The sequence below is a fragment of the Pseudochaenichthys georgianus genome, chromosome 12 (genome assembly GCF_902827115.2).
Source record: "Pseudochaenichthys georgianus chromosome 12, fPseGeo1.2, whole genome shotgun sequence".
Classification (NCBI taxonomy): Eukaryota; Metazoa; Chordata; class Actinopteri; order Perciformes; family Channichthyidae; genus Pseudochaenichthys; species Pseudochaenichthys georgianus.
This window is the reverse complement of record NC_047514.1, coordinates 22,023,718-22,039,354: the sequence shown is the minus strand read 5'-3', so window position 1 is coordinate 22,039,354 and position 15,637 is coordinate 22,023,718. Positions and strand designations below refer to the sequence as shown.

General features: G+C 41.3%; 1 protein-coding gene across 2 annotated transcripts in view; it reads right to left on the bottom strand.

Moving 5' to 3' along the window:
- Positions 1–202: 202 nt before the first annotated feature.
- The window catches only part of jmy (junction mediating and regulatory protein, p53 cofactor), a 30,151-nt gene continuing 14,716 nt past the window's right edge, over positions 203–15,637 (bottom strand). The window contains exons 3-10 of one of the 2 annotated variants that reach the window (XM_034095637.1): positions 12,047–12,197; positions 8,877–9,046; positions 7,895–8,060; positions 7,199–7,389; positions 7,005–7,082; positions 6,066–6,158; positions 4,924–5,386; positions 203–3,948 (exon numbers count right to left, since the gene is read on the bottom strand). In XM_034095637.1, coding sequence (XP_033951528.1) covers positions 3,629–3,948; positions 4,924–5,386; positions 6,066–6,158; positions 7,005–7,082; positions 7,199–7,389; positions 7,895–8,060; positions 8,877–9,046; positions 12,047–12,197 — 1,632 coding nt within the window. In that variant the 3' untranslated portion in view covers positions 203–3,628. The remainder of the gene's footprint in view (positions 3,949–4,923; positions 5,387–6,065; positions 6,159–7,004; positions 7,083–7,198; positions 7,390–7,894; positions 8,061–8,876; positions 9,047–12,046; positions 12,198–15,637) is intronic. The other variant, XM_034095638.1, reaches the window with a different exon arrangement.

Sequence of the window (15,637 nt, the reverse complement as noted above, 5' to 3'; positions counted from 1 at the left end):
TGCAGCACAGGCAGTGTGAGACAAATAGAGCTTTTTGAACATTAAAGCATGGAGACATGTCCCAGCAGAGGTTAAAAAAACTAATATGAAACTGAAAATATTCATATTCTTTAAAACTACATTTGAGTTAGTTACAAAGCATCTTTTAAATAAGTTAAATGTTCAACCTCGATATAAAAAGAAACCTTCAAAGACATTTTGGAGCTTCATTTTATTTTGAAAGGAAAAAATATATAGAATTGGGATATAGAAAGCAGAGGAATGTCGTGATAGGAACCAAAAAAAGCAACAAAAGAAAACTTTATAAAGCACATTTACATTTGTACGCTTTTTAAAAATCATTTTAAAATATGAAGTCTCAATAAATACTTCAATACATTTAGGCATGCGGATAGATCTTTACATTTCATTACAGTATTTGATTCATAAAAATGACTTTTTCTTCTTCATTATTGCACTTACGTTGTGATGGGTTCGTCCTAAAACCAGTCACATGCATAAGGTCATGAAAGGTCAAAGGTCAAACTAGTGTCTTGTTCAAGGTTAGAGAGAATCTACAAGTCTAACAGAAGGGTGTTTCTTTTTTTAAAAAGCACAAAGGTACCCACGCTCAAATAGAAAAGTGACTCGGCAGAGAGGGAGTTTCTGTATCTGCTTCTGTTCTGTTACACATTATTCAAAATGATTATGAAAGACTTCTGGGGAGGAAAGAAAGCAGAGGCTGAGCCGCGATGTCGTGGTGCTGCATGCAGAACGTTCTCAAGTCACACAGGGTTCAACACTTAGCAACAGTTTTCTGTTTGAGTGGCAGCTGACATTTTGGAAACAACGCTTATTTGCTTTCTTGCAGAGAGTTCAATGAGATGCTCAGACACCACTCATGTTGGTACGTTTAATATGGAACTGGTGGTTTGTCAAGAATTACACTCCCAACATTAAAACCATCACATTTTAAGTTTTTTATTTCATATTAACGGTCTTTTAGCTCTGGCTTTGGTCACAACCACCTCCTGAAATACAGATAACCAGAAAAACATGGTTGGCCAAAACTGCAGATGAAGCATAAATCTCAGCTTTGTGTCGCGTAATTGCATGTTTTCAGTTCTCAATACTGCCCCATGTGGCCAAAAGAAGGTGGTTCAATGTCACACCCTCCAACAAGTACAAAGATTATTATTGGAATATTATCAAGCCATTGAAACAGCTTCTCTAGAAATATTGTCTTTTGTGGAATAAGGGCATAAACTCAATATTGTGTGCATGTAAATGTTGTCAATAAGCATATTCCTTACCCAAAAAACACACAAAAAGGTTTGAGCTACCGTGACCATCTTTATACTAGATAAACTAACCCTATCTTCTTGTTTAGTAAAGAAAGGAGTGGTCATCTTCTCATTTAACTCTCATCAAGAAAGAAAAAGGGCGACTTGTAGAAATAAGTCAAACTCTGTCATCGAAATGGAGCCATTAATGATTGACTGGTTACATACAGGAAAGTCAATGTGAGTTTCTGTTAAAAGACAGCTTTGACACATAATAAGAGACTGGTATAAAATCACACACACAACAAAGTCAAACAACACAACTCCAGTGAGTAAATGAACTTGGAAAGCAAATGAAGGCAGTGGAAAGAGAAGAGACTCTCAGGTTATTAAGAAGACGGTAAAAATAAATATAAACATGACACGTGATCTGAATGTTTTCAACCTGTCACCAGCAGAGGGCGATGAAGCCTTTTCAGCTGAATGGAATGTTTGCTATCCATGTGTTTGAAGTATTTGAAATATTGGGTGTGCTTTTGCTCAGCGTGTCCGCATGGAACATCTTGAACCTTAATATGTATCTGCACGTAGTTTTCTTTCTGAATTATAAGGCTTTAAAATAGGGCCACAACTGGAAGAAATTCTCTTTAAAAAGTGTCATAAAACAGAGAAAAGCAGTCAATTGTAACATTGGAAAAGCTACAAACGGAGAATAAATTGCATGTTTGCTTTATAAAAAAAGTGACTCAAACTATTAACCTATTGTTTAAATAATTTCAGATGTATTTTCTGCTGAATAATTTCACATGATATTTTAACAGTAGAGGTCCATAAAGTAGATTTGTATCCATCTGAAAAACTTGTTGCAACTTGTAAATATACTATTTTAGTTTTCTTTTTGGTCGTATGTATTTGGATCTTGTGGAGTAATTGATTGGTAATGTGTTATAATGGATGATCACGATGGAGGGTAATGGTATTCTTTAAGGGCGACAATCCTCTTCATACATTACATTCTTACAAGCATCCATTCATTTTCACTCTCAAGTGTGGCAGCAACTTCAGCCGACCACAGAGAGCGACCCAAGCTAGATTCAAGTAATCGTTATAGTTTCAATTGGTGCTGAATATATATATTATATTTTATATATTTAGTCAAAAATACTGACTAGGTCACGATGGCATCGGTGGATGAGAGAAAGCAGAGGACTTTATTTCTTAAAGTCTGCAGGTATAACGTGTGTTTGGATCTCATCACATGATCTACAGCACCATCAGACACAGCAGTTAAACTAGATCAGCTGTTTTCAAAGTGACAATAATAAAGTATACGTTAAATATTTATAGAATATTTTCACCACTATTATTAGAACTATGCTCTAAGTTTTAGAATTGCATTTCCCATGGAGCCTTGGGGCGGTAAGTCAGTCAGTGAGCTGTGGGCTACAACTTAACAACGAGTCTTTGAATTAGATATACCCAGCAGATATATGGAGGTTTGTTGGCATTTGAAATGTATATATATATATATGTGTGTATTATGTCTTTCTGTTTAGATGAGTTGTGACGAGATTATAACTAACTTTCTGTTTTCAAAAACAGATGGTGGAGATTGAAATTGTAGTTTGATCTCCTTCCTCCAAACTCCTTTGCTCTTGTATATCATATCTTACTCTGTCACTTTTTCCATGTATTGGATTATTATTTGTATGTTTGACATGATTTTAGTTTTCTTCTTGACAGGAGGATGTCCCAAATCAGCAAACTAAAGTATAACTGTAAGATTTTTGGGAATGACCTTTTTATTTAAATCTGTTTTTGCTGAGCTCAAGCTAGCAGTAATCCCTTCCAAAATGTCAAACTATTCTCCTCTGAAAGGTTTCTCATGGTGCACACGTTTATGCATTTGAATGCGCTGGAGTATACAGTACAGTACGAATGGTTGGAACATAGTTGAATGTAAAAGTGTACAGCACACATATACTCGTAGAACAGTCAGAATGCTTACTGTGTTGGTGTAAGCGTGAGAAAAGATGAAGAACTAAATACTCACTTTCTAAAACAAACCCATCACAGCAAGCTACAGTAGGACTCTGCGAGAGGACTGACTTCATGAGAGGTTAGAGGTTGTATCCTCGCCAAGAACGCCACAGCAACGACATACAAAACAAAGATTAGTGGTCCGTCTTTACAAACAGAAGTATGAATAGAAAAACCACATACTTCTGAGCGGTTTACTGATATCAAAAATGAAGGGTTTCTGTTCAAAGTGCACCAAGGTCTCTCCAGGTGGTTTAACCCCGGCTTGTCCGCTTGTTTTCTCCTCATGTGGGCTCCACGTCTCCACACACGTCCAATGAGCTGGTCTAGATCTCCCAGTCGGTGCAGGGCAGGCCTTCGTCCTCGGACTCGGACTCAGACTCGGGGGACGCCTCTTTGATCCTGCGCAGCGCCTCGTGGATGCTGCGGGTCAGAGCGTCGGCGGAGTGTGTGTAGCTCTTGGCCTGCCGCTGCTGCTCGGGCCGGGCCAGAACCTTCTTCAGCCGGACGCCCTGCCGGATCTGAGCCAGGATGTTGGTGCTGTCGTCGTCCGGGTCGGGGCCCAGCACCCGCAGCTCCGCCTTCCTCAGGTGGAAGCAGCCGCGCTTCAGAGAGTTCAGAACCTCGTCCATGGGGGAGCTCGCTGCTTAAAACACAACGGTAACACAGTTAGAACTTCACAACACAAAGAATGTACTTTGTTAACAGCTCAACAATGAACCTGGCCAAAGTATCTATAAAGTAAGATGGAGACACAGGAACAAATCATATTTTCAGTTCTTTCTTAACTTTTTAAACAATAATTCCCAACAATTTACCTAAGAAGTTAATACTACGTGAATAACTGGTGAGTAAAGCATAAAAAAGGTTTACATTCATTAATAATAATGATCATTTTAATTGAATATTTAATTTTAAGTACAGTTTCTTCAAGAGAAACTATAGGACAGACTTCATTTGAATAGTTTGTATCCTTGAGGTCAATCTTTCTTAAAGTTTTCTTTTTTATTTAATTGTATGTGCTTTCAACCATCTTTTTAATGTGTTTGTTTTAGTGTTCTTTTTTATATTTAAAAAAATGAACACAACTTGATGAAGAGCACTTTAAACTGCAGTGTGTGTATGACAGCTGCTCCAGAGCTGCTCCACAAATAAATACTATTATTATAGGGCGACTGTGGCTGCGAGGGAGTGCGGTCGTCTTTCAACCAGAAGGTTGTGGGTTCGATCCCAGCCCATGCAGCCAACATGTCGATGTATCCTTGGGCAAGATACTTAACCCTGAGTTGCTCCCGATGGCCAACGGTGTGTGAATGTTAGTTCCTAGAGTTAGGTACACTGCTCTGTATGAATGGGTGAACGACATGTAGTATGTAAAGCACTTTGAGGGGTCTTAAAGACTGGATAAAAGCGCTATATAAGTACAGTCCATTTACCATTATTATTTATTTGATAAGATTTCCATGAAACCTAACCCTCTTTTTGTTACCATTTCTTTTTCACAATAAAATAACTCTCCTTATATCAGTTTTCATTGTCGGTGGAGACGCGCTTTTTATCAATATTTTCTTTGTTATAATAAATGTCTCAAGACCGAAATGAAAGTGAGTCTCCTCCTCACCTCTCCACTGCGGGGAGTCCAGCGAGGATGTCTTCTTCAGCTTCTTCCTGGCCGTCTGCAGCTGACTGCTGTCGAAGAACCGAGGGGAGAAGGGGGCCAGAGGCAGAGACTCAGACTGTCGTTCATGACGCCGCACCGGGCTGGGGGGTTTCTCCCTGCCCTCACCCTGCTGCTGCTCCTCTGAGGGGGGAGTTGGAGGAGGAGGGGGGGGTGGGGGAGGAGGAAAAGGTGGCAGCGAGAGGAAGGGATGCGTGTCGAGGTTCCCCAGTGGAACTGTGGGTAGAGAGACGCTGTCGCATCTGAAGGGGTCGTGGGTCGGAGGGGCGGAGAGTAGGGGGAGATTGGAGCAGTCCGTCTGGACGCTGGTTGAGTGAGTGCTGGCCGGCGCCCCCCCCCTCCTCTGGCTGGGAGGCTGGAACTGATGCAGCCGGCTGGACTTCAGGGTCACCTGGCCCGGGTAGCGCTGAGGGGAGAGACAACAACAAAACAAGTGAGACACAACATCAGGGTAATATCACAAACTAAAAGGTGAAGTTGAAAATATTGTCATAAATACTTGGTCTAAAACAGAACCTTAACCGAAACTAAATGAAACCCATATTACCTGGTTAAAAAATTGAACGTAAAATGAACAAAGCGCACCAATTACTTTATGACTTTGACCTAGATAGTTTGAAACTTGACCTTCCAGGAGATGGCGCTATGCTGTAATCAGTTCCCAGTGAATCCCTATTGTTATTTACAATCCGTCTAGTGTGGAAATAAATAACCAGAACATGATTTGAGTATTGTCAAATGCCTTTTAAACAAGCTATTCGGCTCAGGCTTTTAGTTAGCATGCTGTGGTTAGGAGGACATCTTTCTCCGAATGTGGTAGTGAGGAGTAGTCGAGTTTATTCCGAAGTATTTAAACATGAATGCCCATTTCTTACAAAGTTCTCCAACCATCTTTTTGGTATGTATATGAAGCTACATAGGTCTGAAACATTATACAAAATAAATACAACTAAATGTGTAAACCTCCCTGAAGAAGTTCAACTAAAGTAAAACTCACTCTGAAATCTAACTAGAAAAGTCAAAACTAAAATAAACAAATGAATAATACCAGACTACAGAGTAGGATCATTATGGGATGTTCTCACCAGCTTGAGGCTGCGCAGTCTGTCCAGAGTCCTCTGTCTGTCCTGACTCACTCTGGCGTTGCTCCTGGCCTCGTCTTCCTCAGCTGCTCCTCCCTTTATAGGAAGTGACAGAGATGGTCTGATGTAGTAAAGTGTGATGGCTTGGTTTGGCGTGTTCGCCTGCGTACAGCGGTTCATTTAGGAATTGGGGTGATTGAATCAACCACACCACAACCTCTCAAAAAGGAGGCTGTTTTAGGTTTGTTTGTGGTATGAAAGCAAAGCATGCAGCATGAGAGGATTCTTGCTAATCAATCAGAAAGAAGATAGTCGTTGATCGCAGGTATTTGTTGCATTTTTAGCCTTTTTTGGCCCCAAGTGCTGGTTTGGTTTCACTCGGTTAGACTTGTTGCATCAGCCCAACCCAAGGCTACGTGCTTGAGGTGTGTCTTAACTTTTGTTGCGCTTGTCCTGAGTCCATTACATTTATAAGTAGATATTTATCCATAGATGGGATGGATAGATAAGTGGTCAACAGCTGTGTAAACATAATTGTTCTTAAAATTCTACTGCAAAACTGCAAAGGGAAACTGAAATAAACCCAACATAGTTTGGCTGTAAAGGCAGAAAGGGCCAATGGAAAAGCACCATTGTGTTCTACTCCATGTATTTTGACAGTTCCTTTTTAATAACAGACAATCACTCCGGACAAAGTGACACAGCAAGATACCTCTTTTCACTATTATTGTGCAGAATACATTTCTTGTGTGGGAATAACATTTCAAAACAGCAGTGAGCTTTTATGAGGGAGACAGTGTTCTCTGTATGCCTGGAATGCGTTTTTTCACTGCGAATGACTAATATCTATTTCCTACACCAAAACCTTATCGAAATAAATATGAAAACTATTTCATATTGTGCGTACATGCTATCAGATGCAGCATAAATATGGAGTCTTACGTGTTGCAGAGTCTGCGGGGAATCATCATGGCTGCCTCGCTGTTGTATCTTCTGGTTGTGATTGACAATACAGATTTCCTAAACAGAAAGAGAAGACGTAAATGCCGCACTGATCCAGCCTGTTCAGACAAATGACTCCAGCAGCCTCAACAACTGACCACTGTAAACTCTAGCTGCACTTCAGCTGTGCCTACCTTCTTGTTTTTGAGGTAGACCTTCTTGGTGGTGATGCGGCCCCTGCGGGCCTCCAGCTGCCGGGTCCTCTGCTGCAGGACGCTCAGCTCTTCGTCTCGGAGGGGGGACGGGGTGGTGGTGTGATTGTCCTCACCCTTCATGGCGTCTGGGCTCTCAAAGGCATCGTAGTACACCACCTCATCCTGCCGCTCTGATACAACATTAGAGCAGATACATTTGAAATGTTTTAGTAAACACTGATGGAATTACATTATAAGTGGTACAAGAAATATTTTCTCTGTTTGAAATTGATCTATTTTGTTTTTCATAGGTCCTGATAAATAACCCACTGTACTGCTTTATATTACTCGTATTATTTTCCTCTGATAATGTGTACAGCTCATCTCTTTTAATAATATTTACATCTGATAATATCCACGTTATGATCATTATGTGTATAACTTACTCTTGCCTTTTTGGTATTTCTTAAAATGTTGAATTATTGTGTTAAAGTACTTCTCTACATACATGCCTCTTCAATCCCATGGGGACAAACTCTTGAATTAAATTGCAATGTCTTGTTACTCATTGTCATATATCTACGCTGATATCAACATAACTTCAATACCGCCTGTTATATCAGTGAGACATTTATAACCCTTCAGTCTGTCACCCCATGCTTTACAAAGCCCTTGAATCCCAGAGCAGACGCTCACCTGTCATCTGTCTGCGCAGACTCTGCAGCTGGGAGTTGAGCAGCAGCTCCTCGCAGCGCAGCACCTCCGCCCCGATGTCGTACAGCTGCAGCTGCAGCTCGTAGTACAGCGCCTCCAGCTGGTCCACTCGCAGCAAGGCGTCCTCTCCCTCCTGCAGACTCTGCATCTACAAGCCACAGCACAACACACAATGACATCACTCTTCCACCACAGTCCAGAGGGCATATGCCTCAGGCTTCAGCAGCACTTCCTGTGTTCCATCTGTTTTGAACAGAAACAGAAATGGAACCAGGCACAGTTTCTCTGTTCTCTCTCTCTTTGTGCTGTGCTGCACCACTCCTGCGTTCAACAGGTACTTTCCACAATGGATTGACATATGTAAGGCAAGGGTTTGACCCCAACAGTCAGTCCCATGAGTCATTTCGCTGCTGTACACCAGGATGTTATTCACTCCATTACAGGATGTCTGAGCCATGAGGTCACTTCACTAACATGTCCATTATCTGCCTTTTTCCTTCTCTCTCAACTTCTCCTAGTCCAAGTGTTTGTGTCACTCACTCCTGCTATGGTCAAGCACATTTACTCTAGTACAGAAATGAGAGTAAGGGTACACTTTTGAAGTACTTGTACTTGAGTTTTATGCAAATGTCTACCTTTGCTCCTCTACACTTTGGACAAAATATTGGTATTTTTTCCTCCTACATGTATTTTCACACAAAGTTTCTTTGCAGATTCAGTAAAACAACATTTAAATCAACAGATCAATTCTGATATGATACCGTAGATGAAGCAATACATTTAAGTATTTTTTTATGCAATTAATTAGACACTTTAACAAAGTAAAATTAGTATTTTTAATAGTGGCAACTTCTATTTATGCTGCATATTTCTTCCGTCAATGGCTTCAAAATAACCAGCGAGTCTCACAACCTTTGTTACGATGCTTTATGGGAGGAGCCTCAGTGGGTGTGTCGTTGTTTACCTCCTCCTTCAGGCCGTGTTTCCTCTGCTCCAGGCAGATCTCCTTGGCCCTCATCAGCTGCAGGGTTTCCTTGGAGACGGCGTACTGCAGCCGCTCCATCCGCTCCACCGCTGCTGCCCAAGCAGACTTCCCAAACTTCTTCTGGTCAGCACGCATCCGCTCAAACAAAGCTGCAACACAGATTATAGATAACTGTCAGAAATAGACTAAAGCTACGATTAATAGTTGTTATTACATCAGATGATTGACATAAGTTAAATGGGGAATATTTTCCTGATTGATACATCTTTAGGAGTTATTTCTAAAGAAAAATAAGCCAAAATTCCCTGATCAGAGAATTTTCAAATCAAATCAAGTTTTATTTATATAGCACATTTATAAACGATTTTTGGTCGAGCCAAAGTGCTGTACATATAATAAAAATAGCCTACAGTAGAGACACTTTACAGCAAATACAACAGCACAGATTGTTCAGAATATCAGGATGAGAAAAACGACACCCTCTATCCTTAGACCCTCACATCGTACAAGGAAACACTTCCAGAGAAAACCCACAGTTTAATGTGTTCCAGTCAGGCTTTCGTCCAAACCACAGCACTGAGACTGCTCTTGTAAAGGTCTTTAATGACATCCACTTAAACACAGACAGTGGCAGAACTTCAGTGTTAGTATTATTAGATCTCAGTGCTGCGTTTGACACTGTTGACCACAGCATATTACTAGACCGACTGGAAAAATGGGTGGGACTTTCGGAAACAGTTCTAAATTGGTTTGAATCCTACCTAAAGGACAGAAACAACTTTGTTTCTATAGGTAAATACACATCTGAGTTGACAAATATGACATGTGGGGTTCCTCAAGGCTCCATCCTGGGGCCTCTTCTCTTTAACATCTACATGCTACCACTGGCTCAGATAATGAAGAACAACAAAATAAGTTACCATAGCTATGCAGATGACACACAAATCTACGTAACAATTTCACCAGGAGACTATGCTCCAATTCAAACACTGAGTAAGTGCATTGAACAAATCAATGACTGGATGTGTCAGAACTTTCTCCAATTAAACAAAGATAAAACTGAGGTAATGGTTTTTGGAGCAAAGTCAGAACGTATGAAAGTGAGCGCTGAGCTTCTGTCTGCAATGTTCAAACCAACAGATAAAGCCAGAAATCTAGGTGTAGTCATGGACTCTGACCTGAGTTTCAAAAGTCACATTAAATTAAGTTACTAAATCAGCCTACTATCACCTAAAGAACATATCTAGGATTAAAAGACTAATGTCACAGCAGGATTTGGAAAAACTTGTCCATGCCTTTATCTTCAGTAGACTCGACTACTGCAATGGTGTCTTCACAGGTCTCACTAAAAAATCTATTAGGAAGCTGCAGCTGATTCAGAACGCCGCTGCTCGAGTCCTCACTAACACTAAGAAAGTGGATCACATCACTCCTGTTCTGAAGTCTTTACACTGGCTTCCTGTGTGTCAAAGAATAGATTTCAAAAATACTGCTGCTGGTTTATAAAGCACTGAATGGTTTAGGCCCAAATTACATTTCTGACCTCCGGCTAAATGATGAACCATCCAGATCTCTCAGGTCTTCAGGGACTGGTCAGCTTTCTGTCCCCAGAGTCAGAACTAAACATGGTAAAGCAGCGTTCAGTTATTATGCTCCAAATATCTGGAACAAACTCCCAGAAACCTGCAGGTCCGCTGCAACTCTGACTACTTTTAAATCCAGGCTGAAGACTTTGGTTTTTGTCGCTGCTTTTAATTGAACTATTCATATCTTAGACTGCACTGTAACTTTTATCCATGTATTTTTTCTTTTAATGTTTTAAATTTAATTAATTTCTCCATGACATTTATGAGAGGGACTGCTCGAAAGTAGGATATTTGGGATATCCATCGTAGCCAGGGTTTACGATCAGTTTTTAGGTGAGTTGTACTGAGGAACAAGTATCACAGCACCGACGGGTGAAAAATAGTGTTTTGGTAACACGGGGTGTTCAGGTAACACTTAAAGACTTTGTTATGGAACGCAAAGCAGAGTAGGGGGCTAGTACACCCTCCTGAGGGTCCGATTGTGGATGTCATGCAAGCATAACATGGTGAAAACAATCAGTCTAAATTAACAATCGGGACGGAAATGTTCGGATTTCCAAAGCGAGGTTCTGTGAATAAATACAAAATCAAGAACCGAAATAATTGAACTATTCATATCTTAGACTGCACTGTAACTTTTATCTTTTAATGTTTATTTTATTAGCTTTTCTTTTTAATGACTGATTTTAAATGCCATTTTCTTAATGTCTTTCATTTTTTGTTTTTCTTTGAATGTTTCTTTTATTATCTTTTACTGTTTTTAAATGCCTTTATCTGAATGTCTTTCATTTTTGTAAAGCACCTTGAGTTGCCTGGTGCTGAAAGGTGCTATATAAATAAACTTGCCTTGCCTAAGGGGAAAAAAAATGGGAGAAACCTCAGGGAGAGCAACAGAGGAGGGATCCCTCTCCCAGGACGGACAGACGTGCAATAGATGCCGTGTGTAAATCGAAGAGATAATACATTTTACAGCATATAGACCGAATGTTAGGAAATGCATGTGTCTGTAATAAGAAGATGAATCCACGAGGATGTCAGCTACAGTCCTGAGGAAGCCATCAGGGAAGCAGCAGATATTAACAGATATTCCGCTGTTAATATCTTTTATCCTGAATATCCTTAGTTTGACTGCCGACAAACAAGAGATTAAAGCTGAAACTTTTCACTTAATGAATTAATTAAACATTTTATAGACTGACGATTAATCAACGAATCAAGAAAGTGATTAACAGATGAATCAAAACATTGTTATAATCAGTGGAAGGCCTAAACTGGGCACTGTTTTCAATGTGAGCATGAGTGCTTTGATTCGAGTGAAGTGAAGCCTGTTTTATGCCTGAACAGAAATCAAGTTGCATGTCTCCGAGCAGTTCATAGCTGAGAGGGTTTGAGGATTAAAATACTTTTGGAGGAAGGGGGGGGGGGCCTTAGTATGTGAAAGGTCCTATATGGAGTGTTAACTGAACTTTGTTGTGTTTGAGTAAACACACAACACCAAGGTTCAAAGGTCACAGTGAGACAAAAGCTGCTTTAAAAAGAAAGGAAAGGCCTCCACGCGTTTACCTTTCTGTGCGCGAGTGGTGGTCTCAAAGAACTTGACAGTCAGGTCCTGTATGGAGAGAACGGCAGCGTGGGCTTTCTTCTGCCACTCCTCGTCCTCTCTCCTCAGGCCCTCCAGCCGGCGAGGACCCAGGCGCTCCGTCTCCAGAGAGATCTGATGGGGTCAGAGCAGGGTGTCAGGCAGGGTAAACTTAGCATCAGCACAGATAACAATGTTCAGACAGACAGACCACATGTTATTTAATGAGTGAATGAGTGAATTGTGTATGTGTGAACAGAGTTATGACTCCACAAAGGAGTAATATGATGGTGCTACTTGCAAGAATCTGGATTGGAAATGCCTTTGATAGCTATGTGTCAAAGAGTGACAAACTACGTGAAACTTCTAGCTGTTTTTAGAACACCAGCATGGTACCGTCCCCTTCACCTCCCGCACCTTGAACTCTCCCCTGAAAGCCCCTGGTACAGACTGCAGTGCTCTGTAATACCAGTAGGTTACAGCAGGTGGGGGTAATAGCCCTGTCTGGCAGCCTGTACATGTTTATGTTTAGAGTGACACTCACCCAGTGTCCTACTGGGCTGCTGGAACAATAAATAAAGAACAAAAAGCTCTGAAAACAAAACAAGAACAATCTTGCAACACACTCCGGATGGGGTTCATATCACATGGCACATCATCACATGTCAACCACAGTTCACTTTTCACCAGCTCATGTTAGGCCATGTGAGAAAAAGTGAGAAACGGGGAAAAGCAGTGCCACGTGGAGTCCTGTCAAACCCCTCCTCCACTGAGAGAAGACCACATGGAACAAAATGTACACACACATTAACTCCCTCTGAGGGCCTCATGCACACACACTCATGTATTCATGTGTCAATGTAAGACAGATGTTTGTTGGTGCTTAAAAATAAACACCAACAAACCTCAAAGGCCTTGATTTATGTACTCAGTGCTTTATTGTGTACTCAGTGCTTTATTGTGTGTGGATTCGTATGTGCGTGTGTGTATGTGTGTGTGTGTGTGTGTGTGTGTGTATGTGTGTGTGTGTGTGTATGTGTATGTGTGTATGTGTCTGTGTGTATGTGTATGTGTTTATGTGTGTATTTATGTGTATGTGAATGTGTGTGTGTGTGTGTGTGTGTGTGTACACGTGTATGTGCGTGTGTGTATGTGTATGTATGTGAATGTGTGCGTGTGTGTATGTATGTGAATGTGTGCGTGTGTGTATGTGTATCTGCACGTGAGGCACAAGAGCAGAGGAGTGGTTTTGGGGTGAAACTGCGAGTGAATGGGGGAGGAGAGATTACGTCACAGACAAGAAAGAAAAACACAGAAAAGATTAAATCACTTCAGGAATGAGGGAAGTCGAAAAACAGAAATTAAATATTAGCTGAAACACACAGAGTGATCTCATTGATCAGGCATCCTTTAACAGTAACGGCCCGTCCACACTACAGCTTCAAAAAAAGCTTGGAGCTGGGCGTGTCTGAAGCTCGACCAACAACCAATCACATGAATCTCCCGCCCCTGACACACAAGCAGCGGTTTGATTGGCTAGAGCTTGTACTCGCATATGATTTGATTGGCTGACGCTTCCACCGAAAGCTTCAGAAGCTTCAAAAGTTGAACATTGCTCAACTTTTGCAGCCTGACACGCCGGGAAAGCTCCGCTCTGCTTCCCACAATGCAGTTTGGCGAAAAGTGACGTCACCCCATTCAAAGTGAATGGGCAGACGCGTTGGAAACCGTTTTTGAAGCTGTCGAAGCTGTAGTGTGGGCGGGCCGTAAGGATACAGTACCGACATGTGAACATGTGTGAGGAGGAGAAGAGCAGGCCTAACACCCACAGGGCAACAGAAGGTGGGGAAGTGTGTCCTCATCAGTCAGACCTGGTGACATGTCACCCTGCCCGTGACATTTAAAAGCATCTGTCATTTAACTCCTGTGTGTGTTGTTTTGTCAAAGTAAACATCAATGTATCAAGTTGCCCGTAACTGTCAGTCTGTTGGACTGGTTTTATGAGAAGCAAAAAGGATTTACACAACTGGCAACATGCTTCTTTTTGTTCTTGTTATTCTGATGAACGTTCCATAGTTTATCGAAGCACAACCTGGCAGATATTCAAATTGAGGGTGAGGGTCTTTATTAACCTTATTGTTAATCCAAGCCCTTTACAGATCTAAAACTCTTTAGGTATAGTTGTAACATGTCCGTCTCATATCTAATGAGCAACCTTTTCACTTTTACACACACAGAAAATGCTGTTAACAATCGCACACTGTGATTCTTCTCATATCTCTAGCTCACAAGAGCCTGTTTAAAATTCCCATACAGATTCAGTATGGCGTTTCCTTAGTACTATCAGTCTAACAATGACCAAACATGTATTCATATACTAATCTGGGCATTGTTCTTCCTCATCACCCTTGCGGCAAGAAAATATTTTTTAACTTCAATAACACCACCAAAAGGCAGAGAAATAACAATACATGTTGTGAGCCGGTCTAACCTACAGCTGATCTGCTAAACAGCCAAAGTGACATATTTATATTAGAAATAGACAGGACATTTTGGTTGGGTTAGAATAAATATGAAGCTTAAACCAGCGTGAATCAAAAGAGAGGACGATCAAAGCCTCAGAATAACTACATGTTAACACCACTCATCCATCACTTCTCATAATAACAGTGTGAGACAGAGAGGACGGATAAGGTCAATGAGGACACACACTAGGATACACTTAATGTTGCTTTGTCACATATACTCACCATCATATTCGACACCCTGAGCTACCAACTTGTCTTTTTTACAACCTTTCTTATTTACTTTCTTATTTTCAAGATGTTTCTGTGGTTGATTTACTTTAACACCTCTGGTCGACAGCTGATGGTGACAAAACACCGATGTGGTAAAGTTCCTGTGGTAAAGTGTGGGGATTACAGCATAGACACGTCATGGTGGGGCCTTATCTCACTTGGTTAGAATAGTGTCAGATACTGGGCTGTGTTTATCAGGCAGCTGTGGGGGAGGGGTGGATAAAACACTGGTGCGCTCAACAAACAAAAAGGTTTGGATGATGGACAGCAGACATTTAAATATGCATTCTAACGAAGAGTCCATAACAAACAATGGTGTATTTTGTGTGTGTATATTATGAGCCCGATACATCTTCTTCCTCTGTGCCACAGAGTTCCATTGTTGTCCAAAAACTATTACAATCGCATCAATGACCCACACTGTTTAACTAGGTGACACTTTTCTTTATCATCCTAACACACAATCAGCAGCTAAAAAGTTCCCAGGGAAGCACCATTTCTTTGTGCGAGTACATTTTGTTCAAATATACAGTTACAGGAAGTACGAACCACCTCAACTGGCTCCTTTCGACGCGAAGGAGGAGCGGCTCAACTCCGGGTCCCTCCCGGATGACCAAACTTCTCACCTAAGGGAGAGACCAGCCACCCGGCGGAGGAAACCCATCTCGGCCGCTTGTATCCGCGATCTCGTTCTTTCGGTCATGACCCATCCTTCATGACCATAGGTGAGGGTAGGAACGAAAATGACCCGGTAGACAGAGAGCTTTGCCTTCTGAC